The sequence below is a fragment of the Trachinotus anak genome, unplaced genomic scaffold (assembly GCF_046630095.1).
Source record: "Trachinotus anak isolate AG129_WGS33_773 ecotype Australia unplaced genomic scaffold, CSIRO_AGI_Tana_v1 ptg000010l, whole genome shotgun sequence".
In the NCBI taxonomy this organism is placed as follows: domain Eukaryota; kingdom Metazoa; phylum Chordata; class Actinopteri; order Carangiformes; family Carangidae; genus Trachinotus; species Trachinotus anak.
This window is the reverse complement of record NW_027273861.1, coordinates 261,205-283,808: the sequence shown is the minus strand read 5'-3', so window position 1 is coordinate 283,808 and position 22,604 is coordinate 261,205. Positions and strand designations below refer to the sequence as shown.

Below are 22,604 nucleotides of genomic sequence, written 5' to 3'. Positions count from 1 at the left end.
AGTGAGTGAGTGAGTGAGTGAGTGAGTGAGTGAGGGATGATTTCTTTGCTTTACCTCCCCTCACATTACCCACTTTCATTTCTACGTGTGTCACACTGTGAAGTTGTTCACCAAATACAGTGGAAAGAAGAAGTTTGACATTACCTGCTTCTCAGCACTGATTGTTCAGAACATGTGACCTAATTTTCATCTAAGGCACAAGTACAGACAAAGCTAATATCACAGTTATAATCTTTCACATCTTTAACATTCACAGAGCTGGTGAAAAAGGAAATGAACCCTTGGATTTAATAACTGGTTGAACCAATAGCCTCAAACAAGCTGCTGATCAGACCTGCACTCAGCTCAGGATGTCTGGTGTGAGCGGATCTCTGCAGCTCTTTCTACAGCATCTCTGCTGGATTAAAGTCTGGACTCTGACTGGACCCCCCCAGAAGGTGGATTTTCTTTGTTGGTAGATTTACTTTGATGTTCAGAATCATTGTTCTGCTGCATCATCTGCTTCTCCTGAGCTTCAGGTGAACACACACCCTGACATCATCCTGTGAGATACAGCACCATGATAAATGTATTTTCCCTTCAATGATGTGGGGCTGTCCAGGCAGCAAAGCCCCAGTCATGATACTCCCTCCACCCTGCTCCTACTTTAGGATGATGTTTTTTCCTCAAACTCTTCAACCTTAATCTCATCAGTCCACAAAACATTTGCGTGTGGAGACTCACTCTGCTCTTTGACAAACGTCAGGGGCACAGTGATGTTTTCATGGAGAGCAGCAGCTTCCTCTGAGGTGAACACCATGCTCCATGATCTGTGTGTGTTCGACTCATGAACAGAGATGTGAGCCAGCTCCAATGATTCCTTTAAGTCTCTGGCTGCTACTCTGAGCTTCTTAGTTACTGCGCTCATTAGTCTGCATTGTGGTTTTGGAGTCATCCCAGCTGGACGCCCACTGTATTTACAGAGATGTTGTGAGAACTGCATGTGGACTGGAGCCAGGTGGTCAGGGTGAGAATGAGGCTGAAGCCACCAAGGGTGAGAATAAAAACAGACTTTCCACAGTCCTTTAAAACTTTAAAGGCCTACAACTGGAATTGCGACAGAGGCTCTGGCAGGGAGACACAAACGCTGGCACACATATTCCAAGGGTTCACTTACTTTTCTTGCCACTATGAGAAGCTTCGCCTCATTGTGAAACTGGTACAGCTCAAGAAACAGGATGACTACAGACAAATCCTCACACCTTGACCCTGATGTGCAGGAGAAAGATGAGAAAAGAAGAGAAGAACAAGTTTGCACTCACCCGCCTCATCTCAGACAGAGCAGCCATCTCTGATCCCACCGGGGTCATGTATCCTGACATACTCTGCAGCCACACAGAAATCACTTAGTTACTGACTATGATAATCAAACAGGAAGTAATGACTCTGTCCTACATCAGCAGAGACACTTCTAGAGACATTTGAAAAAGGCATCAGTACTCACCAGGTTGTGTTGTGATATCTGATGTTAGTATTATGTCATGTTTTAAAGTGAAGATAAAACAGTCTCTAATTTAGCAGTCGTGTTGACCATATGAAGAACATTCACATTACATTAACATTTCTATGGAGCCGTGGAAGATCAGAGGGTAACTGAAGAAACAATGATATAAAGATCACCTCCACCAAACACCAAGAATGAAGTAACCCTGAGGGAGGAAGAGCTGAGGTGCTACTATATAATAGATATGTACCTCCATCGAGGACAGATCCAGTTCATTTACTGTGACTTTGAATTTTTTCCTCTTAAGAAGTCTGGCTATTGTTTCAGCCATCATCACAAGTAACCACAGAGGGATAATAATATTTACAAATATTACAGTCTCAAACCACATAATGTACATGTTAAAGTTGATGTATTTATATAGTGCTTTCATCCAAAGCACTATATATACACTGTTTGCCTGTCATTCACTCATTCACCCATTCACACACACACACACACCCTGCCACACAAGTGCTGGTCTGTCCACTACAGCGTTATGGGGCTCAGTGTATTGTCAAAGATTCAACCACCAACCCTACGATAAGTTGACAACCCAGCAACCACCCCATGAGATACACACTATACAGACAGCTCACTAAGCTCTAGTGAACATGCAGTGTTTGTGTGTGGACATACTGGCACAGGAGTGCCTCTTTCAGACGGGGGGATCATGTCAGCAGTCAGGGCCTGTGGAGGGTCAATGCCCTTACTGACTTTCTGCTGGATGAGATGCATCGCGAGGGCAAACTGCTCCCTGGTCAGTTTGCCTATCTGCCTCGTGTCTGCCAGAGCCCTGCAGGAAGGAGCAGACGGTCAGCAGACGGTCAACAGACGGTCAACAGACTCAGTTATACTCTGTACACTGACTGTTATACTGAGTAGATTTTCAAAAGAAAAAGAAGAAGAAACTGCTGAATGAAGAGAGTGTATAAACTCACTCTCTTCAACAGATCATATTACATTTACACAATATTTGCAGAAAATCAACATACCCACACATTTGTGGCTGAAACATTTTGCAAAACATTCGTAAAAAATTGACTCTGGCTGACCTTTATCTGAATAAATCAAACCAACTGAATCAAACCTTCAAAGCAGCTTGTTCAATTAAGCACTTGATAAGCTGATAGTTATGCTTAGAGTGAATGGGATTTGTCCTGACACATGACAGGGTGTTAAATTTGACCTCTGTCCTGTTGAAAACCAAATACTTAGCATGGATGATCCATTTAAAAACAATAAATACCTGTCGGCCTTTTCTGCTAAAGCAGAATCTGACAACTGGCAGATCTAGTGGTACCGCTGTCTGATAAGGCACCCTTTATAAATAATGGCTTTACTAGTGGCTCGGTTTTATGGATCAGGTTTAAGCCATCAATGAGAACTTTTGAGTTGCCAGGTTGTGAAAATCCACTTGACTGATTAGACCATATGACCACTTACTGCCAGAGAGGACTGCAAAGGGTCTGGAAGAAAATCCATTTATGAAAAAATGTACCAGTGAATTACCGACAGATAAAAACATCACCACCAAACACAAAACTTGTTCTCATTACTGGTTTATAACTGATCTTTGAAGCAGCACTAAATTAATTATTACCAATTATTAAAGACATCATTTACAACTTAGGAACCCTTTATAAATGCTGCTTCATTAGAGCGTGGTACCAAATATATTAACTCAAGCTTGAAACTTGAGATTGAGCCGAGCTGATCTTTACCATATATGGGCAAGGACATTCTGGGAAAGTCCAGACTGCATGAAGATGTCCTTTACTTCCTGTCCACTGACAAAACCATCCATGTCAGCATCCGTCTTCAGGAAGATGTCGTCATAGCGACCACGGTCTGCCACTGGGACCACCCAGTTCAACACATGCTGAGACAGAGAGAGGAATACGTCAGACTCTGTTGTATTTTGTACAAAGAAGTAGACTGGATTTTTTACATGACAGGCTTCTCTGCGCGCAGCCACCTGTGAGACGTTCAGGGAACATCTGTAAATTGTAGTGTGCACTGTCAGTGTGCACATGAGGCATTTAGGGGACATCTGTAAATTGTAGCTACAGAGAATAACTTGGGTTACACTCTCCCTCTCTAACTGCATGAGCTCTGCAGGCACATCAGTCACACACTGCTCCTCCCACCACCACAGGTAAATCCTCAACCTGTGGGAAACACTGAGCCCATTAACACCAACAAACAGGTACGTCAACTTTGTTTTTGTATTATTATTTATGTTTTATTTACTCAGGATATTTTAATATTTTTTTATTTTTCCAATGTCTGAATGTTCTTGAGGGTGCACTTACATTATTATGCTATTATATCATTATATCAGTGCTATGACATGGTCTACACGATAATAAGGTTTATTTCTGGGACTATATATCATCCAGCAGAAGTAGTTATCATGGCAGGCCTAAGTATGTGAGTCACTGAATTATATCAAAGGCTCCATTTGTTATTCTATCCACAATGTTAGAATCCAGCTCTATCAAAGGTCTCTGACACCACCCAGCTGTAATTCAATTCAATTCAATTCAATTTTATTTGTATAGCGCCAAATCATAATATACATTATCTCAAGGCACTTTACAGGGTAAGGTCAAGACCTTACTTTGTTACAGAGAAAAACCCAACAGTTCCCACAAAGAGCAAGCGCTTGGTGACAGGGGGGAGGAAAAACTCCCTTTTAACAGGAAGAAACCTCCAACAGAACCGAGCTCAGGGTGGGCGGCCGTCTGCCTCGACCGGTTGGGTTTAGGAGAAGATAAAAAAGAGGGGGTGGGGGAGAGGAGAGAGGAGAGAAGAGAGAGAGAGAGACCAGGAACAGCTGTGTAGGTAATGGTGTTATCAATAATAATGACAGATAACAGTGGTTAATAGTAATGATGAGTAGTGGTGGATCTGGATCCTGCTGCTCCCGAGGCAGAGATACCTGCAGAATGAGGACAGAGAGAGGGAGAGAGAGGAGAAGCACAAACTACGGGAGAGAAAAAATACAAAGTTAATGGCATGAAGTCATCGAGAGAGAGAGAGAGAGGGAGAGAGACAGAAATAGAGAGAGAGCGCCCAGTGAATCATGGGAATCCCCCAGCAGTCTAGCTCTATAGCAGCATAACTAAGGGATGGGTCAGGACATACCCGAGCCAGCCCTAACTATAAGCTTTACTAAACAGGACAGTTTTAAGCCTGATCTTAAAGGTAGAGAGGGGGTCTGCCTCCCGAACCCACACTGGGAGCTGGTTCCACAGGAGAGGAGCCTGATAGCTGAAGGCTCTGCCCCCCATTCTACTCTTACAAACTCTGGGAACCACAAGTTGACCTGCATTTAGAGAGCGAAGTGTCCTATTGGGAAAATAGGGAACTATAAGCTCTCCAAGGTACGATGGTGCCTGACCATTAATGGCTTTGTAGGTGAGGAGGAGGATTTTAAATTCTATCCTGGAGTTTACAGGGAGCCAATGCAGAGAAGCTAACACAGGAGAGATGTGATCTTGTTTCCTAGTTCCTGTCACTACTCGTGCTGCCGCATTTTGGACAAATTGGAGGCTTTTTACTGAATTTTTGGGACATCCTGACAATAAAGAGTTACAGTAGTCCAGTCTTGAGGTAACAAATGCATGAACTAGCTTTTCAGCATCCTTTAGACATTTTTGCAATATTGCACAGGTGGAAGAAGGCTGTCCTAGAGACTTGCTTTATATGTGAAGTAAAGGACAAGTCCTGGTCAAAAATGACACCAAGGTTTCTGACTGTAGCACTGGAGGCCAAGGTGATGTCATCCAGAGTCAGTATATTATCACATAGTGTATCTCTGAGGTGTTTTGGGCCAATTACAATAACTTCAGTTTTGTCTGAATTTAAGAGTAAGAAATTACTGCTCATCCAGGTTTTTATGTCCTTAAGACACACCTGAAGCTTGGCTACCTGGTTAGTCTCACCTGGCTTCATGGATAAGTACAGCTGGGTGTCATCTGCGTAACAATGGAAATTTATCTGGTGCCTCCTAATAATGTTTCCTAGAGGAAGCATATATAGACTGAAGAGTATTGGTCCTGGCCCAGAACCTTGTGGAACCCCATGACTGACTTTTGTGATGATAGAGGAGTCATTGTTAACATGAACAAACTGGTGTCTATATGACAAATATGACTTAAACCAGCTTAGTGCGGTTCCTTTAATGCCGACCATATGTTCTAGTCTCTGTAATAGAATCTTATGATCGATGGTGTCAAATGCAGCACTAAGATCTAGTAGGACAAGTATGGAGACAAGTCCATTGTCTGAAGCTATGAGGAGATCATTGGTAACCTTAACCAGAGCTGTTTCTGTGCTATGATGGACTCTAAAACCTGACTGAAAATCTTCAAACAAACCATTTCTGTGCAAATAATCACATAGTAGTGTGCAATACCTGTCCAGATGAGTGTGCGTGTTTATTAGTGTAGTGTATATGGTGTAAATAACCCAGTATGCCAGCCAGTGCAGCAGATGCAGGGCCTGAGGAGCACATCCTGCTATTAACACATATGATTATTATGTCCCGAGGAGATCCTGGGGGTCCGTATCTGGGCTGATCCAAGCCTCGTATCATCTTAAATAAAGCCATTAAATATCTGATTCTGTTGGGGCGCCCCAGTGGCTCACCAGGTAGAGTGTATACCATTTAGGCTTAGTCCTTACCACAGTGGCCCAGGTTCAAGTCCAGCATGTGGCCCTTTGCTGCATGTCATCCCCTTTCTCTCCCCAACTTTCATGTCTCTCTCTCACTCTGACTATAATAAAAGCAAAAAGCCCCAAAAAATAACCTAAAAAAACCTGATCCCATCTTTCCTGTACTCTACTGTGCAGTGTGTCTTTCACCACCACCAGGCTCCACAGAACAAGTATTTAAAGACATGAGAGTGTGAATGTGAAAACTGTTTGGGTGCATCATTGACTGACTGTGTCAATGAGGGAGAAGCATTCTCACACTTAATTTTTCATTAACATTGTATCAATAGTTGAAGATAAAACTTAAGATACCGTCTTTTCCGCACTATAGGGCGCACTGGATTATAAGGCGCACTGTCAATGAATGGTCTATTTTCAAACTTTTTTCATATATAAAGCGCACCGGACTATAAGGCGCATTAAGCGAAACAAAACAGTCAGATAAGTCAGTCAAACTTTATTAAACGCGTTCACAATAACTCTCAACATTGTTCAAACGTTAATGAGCGTATTCACAATAACTCCCAAACTTGTTCAGTTGTAACATGTAAAAAAAAACACAGTCTGATACCGCTAAATCAAACGTTAGCGTATTCACAATAACTCCTTATAGGTCCTTATACACACACACTGTAATATTATGGTGCAGCACAGTATGTATTACTCCGCGACGCTCCTGACTACGATAGCCGTAATGCTGCAAGCGGTGCGGCTTTGTAGTTTACCAAAGTCGTACTAAAACATTTTGACAGAGCGCCGTGAGCGCCGTGTACCACACAAAATCGCTTCGAGGTCAGTAAGCACAACCAGAATTAATCCATATATAAGGCGCTCCGGATTATAAGGCACACTGTCGTTTTTTGAGAAAATTAAAGGCTTTTAAGTGTGCCTTATAGTCCGGAAAATACGGTATTTTATATTTGTGAACCAGGTCCTCCAGCATTTGGATCAAGTAGCTCATAAAATTGATATATGCCAGACTTAGTGGGCTACAGCTGTTATTTTAAAATATAAATACAGGCAAACCTGACTCTATCTGCAAATACCCAGTAATGAAGGATAATACAGGGATTGTCCCAGAAAAACATGACAGGAACATTCCTTCCTTCCTTTTGTAAAACTATTATGTCCAAATCTGTAATTTGCCTTCAGTCCAGACACAGAATGTATAGTGATTATCTGCTGTTCCTGATACTGATCCAGTATTAATTCATTTGTATTTTTGCTTACTATTACTACACTCACACAGTGAATATTTATCCCACATTCAGCCCAATCAGAGGTGAGTAGCTCTTGATTAGTAAAATTGAAATACTAAAATGTCACAGTTTCTCTGTGATGATTTCCTATAATGTTCTGTATCGCATCTATTATGATTATTACTTTGATTTTTGTCCCCTAACAATGGTTTTGCACCAGTAAGATTTCTAGTTAAGGACTGTTGTGTTTAGTGATTAAGGTGTGTGTGGTGTGTGTGTATGTTAGTGTAGCGTTACCTGTCCAGACTTGAGTGTGTGTTTGGGCGACAGGCTGCCAGTGCTATTGAGTGAGTTCATGCTGCCGTGGGAGGGCGTGGAGCGCAGCGAGTCTTTAGGTGGTGGAGGGCTTGCAGGCAGTCCAGGCACAGAGCCAGCCACTGAGCCCAGACTCTTCTTCCTCTTAGACGGAGGGATGAGGGCAGAGGGGAGCAGTGCAGGAACCGGCTCCTTCTCCAGGGCCCGGTACACCAGGTGCATGGCCTGGGGGAGCACATGTTGCTATGAGTACATACTCACTGACTGTATGTATAGTTTTTATATATGTCACAAACCTTTTATTAGTCAAACTACACCTTACATTACTAGTACTGAACCATAACACAATTACAACAGAATGCAGATCATTCAGATTTTTTTAAATGTTTCACTGTATTAGCACTAGTACAGCTTCTGATTATGGATTATTGTTCACTGATTAAGGTGAACCAAAAGAACAGTTTTCAAATATCTGACATTTCTCAGCAGCTTTAAATGTGATTTGACCAAGCAGACTCAATAACTGATTCTATCGCCTCTTGTTGCAGAGGCTGTCGACTGTTGCACAGACGCCTTCCTGTGGCAGGACTGTGCAGATGTAAAGCACATGCACTCAGCGCAGCCAGCAGTAATTAGTAAAGAGATGTTGCAAGAGGTAGGCTACATCATCAGAACAGGGCACTAAGTGGACTGACCAACATCCATGTGGTGTGAGTCTTGTGCTTCTGACAATTAACTAGATATTTCTAATTGATCAGATATTGATACCTTTTGGTTGATTTGTTCATGTTGAACAGAGGTTCAGCTGATCTACTTATCGTGTGACTCGCATAAACTTTAACTGCACATATCGAGTGTTAGAACAATGTCTGCGTTCTGTATGGTTTCTTTGCACTTCAACTCAAAGAAGAAGTCTGTAAGTGTTTCTTCTATGTGTATATTAGAACTGAGGTACTGCTCACGACCTACCACGAGGCGAACGCTAGGTGTACCGAACCAGCCCACGCCCACTCGGCCAGAAAACTCAGACATGACCTCTGAAGCTATAAAAGAGGAGGTCTTATCCTCCCTGAGAGGAGAGTTTTCTAAAATCATAAGGAATGAACTCAAAGTGCGCTGGCGGATGACTTCAACGCACTTAAATCGGAACTGCAAGGAATGAGGTCAGAAGTCGCCAATACTACAAAAGCAATGCGGGCAGGAACCGACCAGATCAGAACAGACATTACGGAGATGGGGGCGGATTGTCCACATGGTCCGATGAAGTAACCTCGCTACGAGCCACAGTATCCAGCCTTAAAAGCCAGGTGACAACTCTCAAAGACCGATATGAGGACATGGAGGGGAGAATGAGACGGGGCAACATCAGGATAGCAGGCATAGACGAGCAACCGAACTCCAGCTCTCCACAAGCGGTCGCTAAAATTATCAGAGAAGTCCTTCAACTGGACCGGGATATAAAGGTGGACCGCTCACATCGCGCACTGGCCCCAGGAATAATGGAGACCGAGAGAAGCCACGGGTGATCATCGCGAAACTGCACTACGATGGAGAAGCCGTGGAGATCCTGCGGAAAGCCCGGGACAAAGCTCCGCTGTCTTACAACGGACACCGCATCGCAATATTTCCCGACTACACCGCCGGTGTTGCCAAGGCCAGAGCTGCGTTCACGGACGTCCGGAAGGCACTACGAGGTCGGAAAGAGATCCGCTACGGCTTACTCTATCCAGCCAGGCTTCGGATCACACACCAGGACGAGGACACGGAGTTTGTGGACCCCCAGAAGGCCATGGACTATGTGAAGAATACCCTCCCAGCAACAGAGACAGAAGGCTGAGTGTATCCTTACATGTAAGATTAGAAAAAAAAGATGAGAACTGACCATGATAATGACGAGTGACTTTAATCTTACGAGCCAGTTTTTTTGTTTGTTTTTTTTTCCCCCTTTCACTGGCTCACTCGTGAAATTTCACGCGGGGACATTAACAATGCCAACTACGTCATTTAACTAAATGTATGCCCCATGAGCGATATAAGGAGCTCTCACTCTCATTAGTTTAGTCACTATTATCATTTAAGTTACATAAACAGTTACCATGTCAGAGCTTGATTATAGCCCACAGGTAATTCATGTTTATAGCTGTGAAGAGCTGTTTGACTTGACACATGTATGTTCTGCAGGAGCCTGAATGAATGAATGATTATCCCTTTTTTTTCTTCTCTTTTTCCTTTTACTTTCTTCTTTCTGTGTCTTAAGCGCACCCAAAGCACAGTCAAATCCAATCTACTGTGCACATTTTCTGCTTGCTTAGCAGTTAGGGACAAGGTCCCAAGTACTATCATATCTGTTAACTATAGTTATAACTGGTTCTATGTTCTTGTTCTGGTCCCTTTGTTCTTCAGGGATCCTGAGTTAAATATAATAACAAAGTCATTCCCTTTCTTCACCTACATCACCATCTTGCTTATCAAAGTCAAAAAACCCCTATGCAGCTGTAGTCATTACCTTGTTTTCTTCCACTCTCCTCGGTTGTATTACCTGATAACACTACCCGCCTCTCCTCCTCTGCTTAGTAATGAAGAATTAAAGTATAAATTAAACTTTGAGTAATGGATAAATTAAAAATCATAAGCTATAATGTGAAGGGTCTTCATAGTCCAATTAAGAAAAAGAAAATATTAAACCAGCTAAAACAAATTAACTGCCAGATAGCATTCCTACAAGAGACGCACTTGTCTGATATAGAACACGAGAAGTTAAAGTCATGGGCAGACAAAGTATATTATTCCTCTCACCGCTCAGGGAGAAAGAAAGGAGTTTCCATCCTTATACACAGACAAATTAATTTTACGAAAACCTCAATACATAAAGACACAGAGGGGAGATATATTTTAGTTAATGGAGTAATTGATGGCATAGAGGTGTCCTTAATAAATGTTTACGCACCCAATGAAGATGAGCCCGGATTTATTAAAACACTGTTCAATACAATATTAAAGTACAGTACTGGCTTGCTTCTGATGGGAGGGGATTTTAATTGTGTAATATCTCAGTTAATGGATAGACAACCATCTTCTAAAGCCCCCCTGCCCCGAATGAGTAAAATGCTTAAATATCAAATTTCAGAAGCAGGTCTGGTTGATATATGGAGAAGTAAGTTTCCAAGAGGCAGGGACTTCACCTTCTATTCAAGTAGACATGCATCCTATTCTAGGATAGATTATTTCCTCACCCCAAAAGCAGAATTGCACAGGATAACAGACATTGAGATATTGCCTATCACTATTTCTGACCATGCACCTGTTTTATTGAAATGGGATATAGGACATAGACCAACAACTAAACAATGGAGGCTTAATACATCTCTTCTTAATGATAAAAAATGTTTTTCCTTCATCATAGAAGAATTCAAAACGTATCTAGATACCAAAGCCTCACCAGAAACGAACCCCCTAATATTATGGGATTGCGCTAAAGCATATATCAGAGGCTGTATTATCTCGTTCTCATCTGCAAGGAAAAGAGAGAGGGAGGCAAGACAACGAGAATTGGAAGATAAAATAAAAATGTTAGAGCAGAAACATAAACAATCTGCAACAACTAGTGTCACCAACGACCTAAATGCAAATCATAGAGAACTTAATAGCCTCCTGTCAGACAAGATCGAGAGAAGCTTAAGATTCATAAATCAAAAATATTATGAATATGGAAACAGGGCAAGTAGATTATTAGCTTTTAGATTGAGAAAGCAGCAATCCTCAAATGTCGTACAGAAAATAAAATCACAAGCAAATATGGCCACAAAACCGAACGAAATAGCAGGGGCCTTTGCTGAATTCTATAAATCATTATATAAGAATACGGATACATGCAATGATGACACAAAACTATCGGAGTACCTAAAACATATAAAAGTAACTGAATTAACAAATTCATCAGCTGAAGAATTAGACAAGCCAATACAGGAATCATAAATAAAACAGGTGATTTCATCACTCAGGAATAGCAAAAGTCCAGGTCCAGACGGATTTGTCAATGAATTTTATAAAGCCTTTAAAGACCTGTTGGCACCTCTGTTACTAAAAGCATACAGATATGCCCTAGAGTCCAAAATTATGGCACCATCCTGGACTGAGGCAACCATAGTAGTAATTCATAAAGAGGGTAAAGACCCCACCAACTGTCAGTCTTATAGACCAATATCTTTGTTGAATGGAGACCTTCGTATACTAACCCTAATCTTAGCTAGACGTGTCAACAAGATAATTACCCAAATCATACACCCTGATCAAACGGGGTTCATCACCGGAAGATATTATGGAGATAACATTAGACGTCTACTGAACATAATATCCCATCAGAAAGACAAGAAATTGGAGTCAGTAATCATATCTTTAGACGCACAAAAGGCATTTGATCGCGTGTCCTGGCGATACCTGCTTCAAACGTTAAAACGGTTCAAATTCGGTCCTAACTGCATAGACTGGATACAAACGCTTTACTCATCCCCACAAGCAGCTGTGAGGGTTAATGGGTACAGATCAGAGAGGTTCACACTAGAACGAGGTTGCAGACAAGGCTGCTCTTTATCACCCTTACTATTTGCTATAAGCATAGAGCCATTAGCTCAGCTTATTAGAGATGATAATAACATAAAAGGTACTATAATAAATAGAGAAAAACACAAAATATCATTATATGCAGACGATGTCTTGCTGTACTTAAGAGAACCCGTATCCACCATACCACATCTTAAGGAGCTCATTACTAAATATGGGTTCTACTCTGGATATAAAGTTAATGTGGACAAAACAGAGGCAATGGATGTAAACAGTCTTGTCTCACAAAGTTTTAAGCTGCAAAGTGGTTTTAAGTGGCCCAGAGAAGGCATCAAATACCTTGGTATTTATATTCCCCAATCCCTACATAATTTGTATGATGCAAATTACACTAAAATAATTCGACACATTAGCAATGATTTTGAACGATGGTCTGCACTTCCACTCTCTCTACTAGGCTGTGTGGAAAGTATCCGTATGAATGTCTTGCCTAGACTATTATATTTATTTCAGATGCTACCTGTGGAAATTCCTAAAAGAACCTTTGATGACCTTGACAAAATGATGTCAAAGTTTATATGGCAAAAAAAACGCCCTAGAATTAGACTTAAAACCTTACAGTCACTGAAATCAGACGGAGGTCTTAAACTTCCAAACTTAAGATACTATTTTTGGGCTGCACAGATGAAGCCACTTATAGTTTGGATCCAGAATGGTACTTTTACACGATGGCTTAATATCGAGAAAAGTATGTGCCCAGAGCCTTTGGAAAATCTGGCCTTTGTAGACACTTCTATAAAAGAAATGGCGGACTGGACAAAAATCACTTTGAAAATCTGGAAAAAAATACAGTCAGCCTTCGGGTTGCCAAAGGTACTTTCATCATTAACAAATATTGGACTTATGAGGACCCTCACTCCTAACACTTTAGATTCTGGTTTTAAGAAATGGTCAGACCATGGTCTAAAACAACTGCACCAGTTAGTCAAGGATGATAATTTGAAAACATTTGCACAGTTGAAAAACGAATTTGACCTCCCCAGGACAGATTTCTTCAGATATCTACAGCTGAGATCTTTTCTGACGACACACAAAGACTGGGGAAAACTTATAAGACCTACCCCCATAGAAAAGTTATTATATCATAACACAAATAACTCATGGAGATAAGAAAATAATTAGTAAAATATATAATGTTTTTTTATCAACAAATGTACATAACTCTGAACACATAAGACAGCGATGGGAGGTAGAGACTAACAAAAACATATCATTAGACACGTGGAAGGAGATATGTACTGAAGCTCACTTAGCCACAAACTTTAACACATGGAGGGAATTTAAGTGGAAAGTAGTTACCAGGTTCTTCAGAACATCAACAATAACAGCTAAGATGGGACCAGCACATGGTAGCTCATGTTGGAGGAACTGTGGTGCTGTGAATGCCAATCATACCCATATATTCTGGCTGTGTCCTAAATTAAGCCTTTTCTGGAAAGATGTTTTTGATGCTCTCAGAGAGGTTTTTTTTTTTTTCTCTCCTTCCTTTAAAAAAATCATTCATTTTTTCTACTTATATTATTTCTTTTTCTTCCCTTTCAAATTATTACTACAATTAAAATTATCTTTTTTTTTTTTTTCAAAATTATGTTCAGTTATTTATTTTTATTTAATTTTCACTTCAAATCTGTGTAATTGGTCCTATGTTTTATTAGTTTTCATTTATTGAACTACTATATTTCATGACTGTTGATTTTGCTAAGATGATGTGCAGCTGTAAACAGAGGGAAAACATGTACATGAAGGGAAATTTGACTTGTCATGTTACCATTGTGAAAAAATGAATAAAAATTAAGTTCTAAAAAAAAAAGAACTGAGGTACTATAACTTCACTGTTTATCTGTGGATTGTTAATTAAACATATGAGCAATAGCAACCAGATGATGGGAAATTTCATTTGTATTCCAAGTGATATGATATTTGGCTTCTTTCTGTTTGCTCTCAACTGAAGCGGTAGCAGTACTGTGTTGTCGTGTTACAATACAAGTTAATGAAATAGAGTTAAGTGAATCTGAGCACCCTGTGTTCTGACCGACACCCCAGGGCAAACATCACTATTCTCCACCTGCACAGTCCTAGATAATCACAGATCCAATAACGCTATTAATGCTTGTACAGCAAGGTGGTACAGTGACCGACAAGGCTGCTTGTGACTGACCTCACATCTTTTAAGCAAATAACATGTCAGCAACTCAAAGCATATAAAGGAGGCAGCCTCTCTTCTGATTGGCTGACTGTTTTCTGAGTGACTGAATAAAGATAAAGCAGATTTCAGGTAAACAGTCAGAGAAACCAAATCCTGCAAAGTTGGATGGTGGGTCCAGGTGGGCAGGGCTTGGGGCGTGGCTGAGAGCAGCGACTGCTTTGTTGTGACATCACAAAGTTCCAGAAGTCCTGACAGCTGGTTTTAAGGCTCAGTGTCTGAATACAGGCAGTGTGCATTTCTCTGTGGACTGAGGCTTTGATACTTTCACAGTATTAATATAGAACCTAGAACTGCTTTATAATCACAAACACATGGACATCTTACTTTAGACTGGATGGAGCTTTAAGGCCACAATTTACCTGTCTTGTAATGGCTACCTACAGCATGATAACACGCCATGTTACAAAGCAGACATCATCTCAAGCAGCTTCCACCAACAAGACAGTGAGTTCAGTTAACCTTAATGGCCTCTCCAGTCACCAGGTCTCAGTCCAGCAGAACACCTATGGGATGTGGCGGAACATAAGATTTGCAGCCGATAAATCAGCAGCAACTGTGTGATGTCAACATGGACCAGAATCTGTTTCAAGCACCTCAGTGAATCCACTCCACCAAGAGTTCAGGCTGTTCAGAGAGCACAGAAGGTCCAGCCCAGAATCAGACAGTTGTACCTAATCAAGTGGCCTCTACATATTTATGTAGTTATCCAGTTAGTTCAGGCTTTAGAGAATCAAAAGCACATACAGACACAATGAAGAAGAAGATAACACTCACCACTGCAAACTCATCTCTGTCCAGATGGCCATCTTTATCTATGTCACTCAGGTCCCAAACCTAACAGCAGCAAATGAGCAGGAAAAGGATCAATGAGGCCGTTAAGTGTAGTTCAAGGAGTAATTAATTACTCCTTAATTAATTTTTCGTTACTATAACACATTGTGAGTCATGTTTATTCATATATGAGTCATTTAATCATGAAACTGGCCTAATTTACCACCTAATATATTTATTATTATCATTTGCTCAAGACTGTGCTACTGTAACTCCCTCTGCTCTGGAATAAACCATGAGTCACTCTCCCGCCTCCAACTAGTTCAAAAAGCAGCAGCTCGGCTTCTTACTGGTTTTAACAGATGACATCACATCATCCTAGTCCTCATTTCTCCACATTGGCTCCCTGTCTGTTTTAGAACTGATTTAAAGATTTTACTGATCACTTTTAAAGCACAAGCCAGGGCCTGGCCCTCGAGCTACAAGACAGAAATGTTAACCACATAAGAGCCAGTACACAGGCTTGGATCCTCAGGCAGGGCCCTTCTGGCTGCTCCAAAGTCAAGTCTTAAATGTAAAGGTAATTTTGCCCTCAGGGCCCCTCAACTTTGGACGACCTGCAGGAGGAGATGTGACTTTTTTTAGATCACTTCTAATAACCCATTTTTATAGACTTGTTTTTATGTCATGTCGTCATCTTATCGTCTCTTTATTGCCCTTTATAGTTTTTATATGGCATCTTCTCTCTGAAATTGTCCTTATATATATTTAAGTATTGTATTGTATTTAGTCTTCCCTCTTTCACTTTACCTTATTTCTGTCCTGTGTTTGTTTGGCCTTACTATCCAGCTTTCTGTTTTTATATTGACCTCTTGCCTATTCTTGCTCTTGGTTTAAATTCAAAGCACTTTGTAAACTCAGTTTTTACAGGTACTCTATAAATAAAGTTATTATCATTATTATAATATAAGAGACAGCTGAAATCAGTACCTTCCCAAGGACATCCAGAGGTAGCTTGGAGTTGATCAGAACTGGTTTGACCTTCTCTCCTGACAGAAGCCCATTGACTGGAGCCAAACTTTCAAAAATCCCATCAAATTTACTCTTTTCTTCAGGCTGGAAGAAAAACACACAGACACAGTTATCTAACAAGCCTGAATGAGCCTGACTCTGTCTTTTGAAGAAGAGCTCATGTTTATTCACAAACTGAACCTGAATGGTTCACGAAATATTACAGCCACAAAACTCTGGGTTTATGAGACAGACGCCCATCATGATCTTTGAGAGTTCAAATGATGTAGCTGATGTAGTGAGAGGGACAGTCTAACCTCTGCTGGAATAAAACCACAAATGTTTGAAAAACTAAATGCTGTCAGACTCTGTGCATTATCTCCCATTAACAATATGTTGTTATTAAACTCATAAAGACAACATACATTGATATTGTAATGAAGTTGGATTATTCTATTTCTCTCTGAGAAACACTTCTATATTCCTTTCATTCTGGTGGCTGTGTGTTTACGTGTGTGTGTGTGTGTGTGTGTGTGTGTGTGTGTGTGTGTGTGTCTGAACACACCCTGACGGCCCAGTGTAACTCAGAGGGGGCAGATGCTGTGCTGCTCAGAGACGGACTACTGGTGTCCTTCTAAAATCAGAGAAACAAAGATGGCTGTCACAGATCTTTCACATGTTTAAACACACATCTTCTTCTCTCATACTGATCATACTCAGAGTTTGACACGAGGCTGAATTACATTATAGCATCACTGGAACGAGTATAATGACTGTAATGTCTGCAGGTTTGATTTTAACACACATGTCAATATTCTGAAAAAACAGTTTCATCCAGAGAAAACATGGATTTGAGCTTTAATGAAGGGACACTCACAAACTTGGGGGGAGGGACTGTGAGGTTGAGGCTGGAAGAACTGACTTCCTGTCCACTCTGAGCGCAGGCCACCAACCGCAGAGCAACGTAAAACCCCTGAGAGAGACAACACACATCAACGCTCTCATTCTCTACCTGAGATCACTCACACTGAACAACATTCACACTCCAGAAAAATACAGATACTCTATCTTTGCCTGCACAGGTGAATGCTTGCTATTCTTGTTCTTGGACACGCTAGCATGAGCTTTTCTCTGTGACGTCTGTAGAGCAGATCATCACAGACAGAGCACTGAGTGAGAAATCTGCTCCCACCTGTTTGTCCAGGTAACCTTTGCCATCAGGATCAGCCAAATCCCAGATCTGAAAAACAAAACACAAACACAGCTTTACAGACACCGTCACAAGAAAAGTACATTTTACTTGTTTGAATTGTATGTCCTCATGTGAACTCTTTTATCTTTTGTAACATGTTAAACATGAGTCTAAAATTGAATATTTTTATTATTATTTTTGTTTCCTGTAAAACCTAAAAATGTTTTTGATGACTCATCTTGAACTTGGGGTTTCTTACATTTTTCCAATCTAATGTAATCTGGGCTGATGAGCTAACCCCATCCAAAATATTAAAATGCATTTGACAGTTAGCCAGCAGGCAGCTACCAGAGCAACGTCATGTAAACCTGTGAAAACAAACAACATGGTTGAATTTATTATTATTATTATTATTATTTATTATTAATTTGTTCATTTAACCCAGGTCCTCCTCCTGTGGGGAGGAGTTTGTGGAGGCCAACTGTCTCTGTCTCTCCAGCTCCCTGTCTCTGTCCTTCATCTGTCTGAGTTTGCAACACACACACACACACACACACACACACACACACACAGTAACAGAAAGATAAATTCTCTAGAACAACATGAAGGCCGGCTATGATTGAAATAATCTAGTTTGTGCGACTTGTCATCGCACCACGTGAAGAGCCTTCTGTCACAGACCCAGGTCTGGAAGAGATGAATCATACAAATGTGATTATCAGTGCACATGTTCAGACCCTGTCTCCTCACAGGCCTTCATGGCATCGCATGAGGTTGTTCATGTGAACAACAAATACACTCGTAGCTCCGTCAGTGTCATTAAACCTTTGTGAGTAAAAGGCCAATCAGCATCCTTCATCGCACACTAGTTCAACAAGATTTAAACACGTAGAAAAGACACAATAACAATTGCTCCAATCCACCGAGCTTTGTGTCACACAACTGCAGCATGCTAACACGAAGCTAATAGTAAATTGTTATGAACAAGCTAAAAGGACAGATTTCTGTATGTAGACTGCAGCTTAGAGAAAACCTGCATTCACACACATGAACATTTGACTTATCATATGGAGCCTGGATACACAGACCATTCACTCACACCACTGGACCAATCAGATGAATCCCCAGCGAGTTGCCAGCTACACTCAGATTAACTGGTGTCAGTTTGGTGGTGGCTGAGGTTGGTGAGCAGGATGGTAGAGGAGGACATAGGAAGTGTATATGCACACTTCAGTATTTGATTATTTATCACAAGTCATATCATCATCGCAATATTAAACAATATTTCATAACTATATAGTCACCTTGTTATCACAAGGCAGTAAACAGTGATAATGTATTCACAACCATCTAAAGAACAACAACACACATTGCACCTTATGAATTAACAGCAGGAGTGATGAAGAGGACCCTTTATGAGCAGTACAGCTGTTCATGACACTCAGCAGAAGTCTGTTCTCTAAATCCATTCCACTCAGCTACTGTGGACTGTGGAGCAGCTAAAGGTGCACTGAGGCAGCTTAACAAGTGATGTCACCAAAACACAATAAACATCAGTCTAACTCTTGCCTGATGTATTTTCTCTCAGAGGTATCCTGTTCAGCTGACTGCTACTGGTGCTGTACAGCCATGAGTGTATCTCATAATCAACAGCACCACATGACCATAGGGGTGATGTAATACATACTTTACAGTAGATGAGTGCAGAGACAGGAATGGATATCTATGGAGGCAGTGATGCTCAGAATCAAAGACACCTTTTTTGTTCCAAAACTAAAGCATATAAGCAGTTTTTTTTTTTTTCAAATACAGGCAAGAAGGAGATTGACTTGACTTCGCACGGCGAGTTAGCCTTTTTGTTCAGACTGAGAAGACACAGACACACAACTGCAGAGTGCAACGTCATCACATGCAGTTACAGATAACACCCACACCCACACCCACACCCACACACACACACAGACGTAGTGTCCCCGTGTCTCATTCCTGCTCCTGTCAGCGCCTGAGCCTCGCTTCGGTCAGTGGTTGTGTTTTTAAAACTTATTTCAGGGCTGCAGCTCACTCTCAGAGGAGGGTGTAGCCACAGTGCTTCTGGTGCAACAGCTCCGTGCTGGACAGGTGACAGGTGTGGTCACAGTGTTTGTGCTCTCAAAGATGTCACAGCACAGAGACGGGGTGAAAATTACCGCCTTCACCCTGGTGTCGTGTTTACATCATTTGAGTGAATGCAGATTGTAGCCTGTCACACTGAGGACAAGAGCCTAATGTTAGCAGGTGTTTGCAGGTTTTTAGTCCAGTGTAAAAGAGGCTAAGAAGAGAAGAAGACTCAAAATCAACGTAAACAAAGCAGCAGGGCAGCAGAGACTAGTCAACAGAGAGAAATTAACTATTTTGATAATCAATCTTGTTTAAGTAATTTTTTCAGGCAAAAATGTGTCATAATGTGAAAATTTTGTATTTTCCTTGAACCAACATTATAGTAAGTTAAATATTTTGTGGTTTTGAACAGTTCAAAACAAGACATCTGATGATGTCATCTTGTTTCCTTAGATAATGCGATGGGCTTTCACTGTTTTCTGATGTTTTATAGGCCAAAGGATCGATTGATCGAGAAGAAACAACAACAGATTAATCTATAATGAAAATAATCATTCAGTGCCTCCTGACAATGCAGGTTTCAAAACTACTGCAGAAATCCTTAAAAGATTTTATGAGGTTGAAAATTCATTTTACGTGTTTGTTAAGACACAAAGTACTCAGATGAAAAAGTTGCTATTGAAATGTAATCAGATGCCATCTCAAATCTTTCCTTATTACATGATAAGAAGCTCTTATTGTGAAATCTTATTGTGATTAAAGAATAAAAGGTATTTGCATCATGACTAACACACACAGTGAGAATCATCCTCTGTGGAGAAGCTGGGTCCAAAAAAGGGTCGACTTGGTATCACTGATCGACGGAGAGCTGAGGAGCTACATCACTTAACAACAACCACACAGTCCAGAGTCCATCATCTCATAACTAAACTGACCACCAGACAAGATGGCAACACATAAAAAAGACTGATCACATTATCCATCCACATGGCAGTAAGTAATGAGAGAAGCACACTGAAATGTCAGAGAGAAGAAAAGGTGGAGGCAAACTGTGGTGAGTCACATTTAGGTGGAGGTGCATTCAGTTTTGTTTATCTGCATCTATCAGTGTGTTTACATGCGCTTAGCAAACCAGGTTACAGTTGACTTTCTCCAGCAAGCTGTTCTCTTAAACATCATGTAAATGAGAAACCTGGTTAGCATCATCAGAGTAGGGAACTGTTCAGAACATCCCCTTACCCACTGAAGAGTCAATCAGCTGTGGTGCTGTTCCAACTGTCCACTAGAGATTTTATCCACTATACAGTGCACTACAAAACTGCCGATCAAAACATAGTGTAGAAGGTGTACCCAAAATGGATCGACCTCGACCATCATGCATTGCAGCCTGTCTCTTGAACGAACTGCAGAAGAAGTCATCTTGCTAACACAACAGGCTAGGTGCTAATGTTAGCTGCTAGCTGATGTGATTTTATTACCTGCTGAGAGAGCCTGGTGAGAGTAACACTCCTCAGACGTCTGTGTTTATGTGACAGAGATAATGATCACAAATATTTGGTGCATAATGATGCAGTAACATGTATCAGCTGCCAAGTACCCAGGTTTCTGATTGGCTATTTCTAGCATGTGCAGGACAACAGACAGCAGACTGATGGATGGAAGGAGAGATCATCACACACCAAGCAATGCGTTCTCATATCTACAATAAGTCCATCTTAAGACAGACTGACACTGACACCAAGTCTCCTCTAAAGTCTAAATAAGTCTGTTTCCAGTTTTCACCACTGAAAATTCAACTGTTTGCTGAATTCAGACGGGAACAATGACGATGAAACATCCTCTCACTGCCCACAGACACAGACACACACAACCCCTCAGAAGTTTGCAGCCTCTTCTATCATTACTTCACTGACACAGTTCAATATAGACTCTACAAGTAGCAAGTCTGTTCCCACGCCCCAATATTTGACTGAAAATAAGACACACACTCATGCTGTGAGGCTCTCTGCCTCTCTTCCATTCACTACATCAGTCTGCTCCAGCCCACACACACATACATACACACACACACACACACACACACACACACCAAAAATAGCAAGCTCAACAAACCACTTCTACCATCTCTACAGTTAAATAAAAAAACTCATGCTTTTGAAGTAGCAGAGAAATGATTTGATGATTTCTGAAATTCGCACATGTATGGGGTTTTACAGCAACCAGCTGACTGCAGTGCATGAAAACACGGTGACCTGGTCACTGAAGTGCATGCAAATGCACTGAAATCCTGGAGTTCTGGTTAAATAAGCTAATAAATAAATAAAATATTACTATTTGTGATTCACCGTATCACAACAACAAAGACACAGTCAGCAGCAGCAGGGTGGAGCCAGGGAGAGGCGATGACAGCAGGCCTGCCTCAGGCTGGGTTCACAACAACTTTAGCCCTGCATGAAAAAAGGCTAATTTCAAAGAGGCCAGTCTGGCGGCACAGTGGGGTTTCAAACGCAGTGGGCTCCAGCAAAAAAAAAAAAAAACAATGCACATTTGTCCGACAATACAGTTGAACCTGGCTCAACTCTGGCTGCACTGCACCAGCCAGTCAAGGACATACGAGCATATGGGGCTAGAACAGTGATATTAAATATTGGCATTGAAAATAAAATTTGACCTGGAATGAAAAAGGAAACAATGGCATTGAAATACTTGTAGTGGAAAAAGTTGTACTGCCCCTGAAATAAATTCTGGCTCTGAAAAGGGGAAGAGCAGAGAAGGTGTGATTTATTTACATTAAAAAGTCTCACAGTCTCACATATACCTAATTTGTAAATGCATGAAATTTCTATTTTGCCCAAGTGAAAACATTTTTCAAAACTTTTACAAATGTAACAAAATAGTTACATTTATTACACAAGTATTGAGGCCCTTTGCTGTGGTCAGGTGCTTCCA

The 22,604-nt window shown here is 41.0% G+C and overlaps 1 protein-coding gene across 9 annotated transcripts in view; it reads right to left on the bottom strand.

The window, feature by feature from the left end:
- LOC139626431 (epidermal growth factor receptor substrate 15-like 1) overlaps nucleotides 1-22,604 on the bottom strand; it is a 66,630-nt gene that overhangs the window by 41,954 nt on the left and 2,072 nt on the right. For all 9 annotated transcript variants that reach the window (XR_011692270.1, XR_011692271.1, XR_011692269.1 and 6 more), the window contains exons 4-12: nucleotides 17,559-17,606; nucleotides 17,244-17,339; nucleotides 16,932-17,000; nucleotides 16,346-16,471; nucleotides 15,359-15,418; nucleotides 7,741-7,983; nucleotides 3,247-3,404; nucleotides 2,162-2,318; nucleotides 1,302-1,364 (exon numbers count right to left, since the gene is read on the bottom strand). Coding sequence is in view for 6 of the 9 variants with exons in the window: in XM_071486721.1 (XP_071342822.1) it covers nucleotides 1,302-1,364; nucleotides 2,162-2,318; nucleotides 3,247-3,404; nucleotides 7,741-7,983; nucleotides 15,359-15,418; nucleotides 16,346-16,471; nucleotides 16,932-17,000; nucleotides 17,244-17,339; nucleotides 17,559-17,606 (1,020 nt within the window). In the remaining 3 variants the exon portion in view is untranslated. The remainder of the gene's footprint in view (nucleotides 1-1,301; nucleotides 1,365-2,161; nucleotides 2,319-3,246; nucleotides 3,405-7,740; nucleotides 7,984-15,358; nucleotides 15,419-16,345; nucleotides 16,472-16,931; nucleotides 17,001-17,243; nucleotides 17,340-17,558; nucleotides 17,607-22,604) is intronic.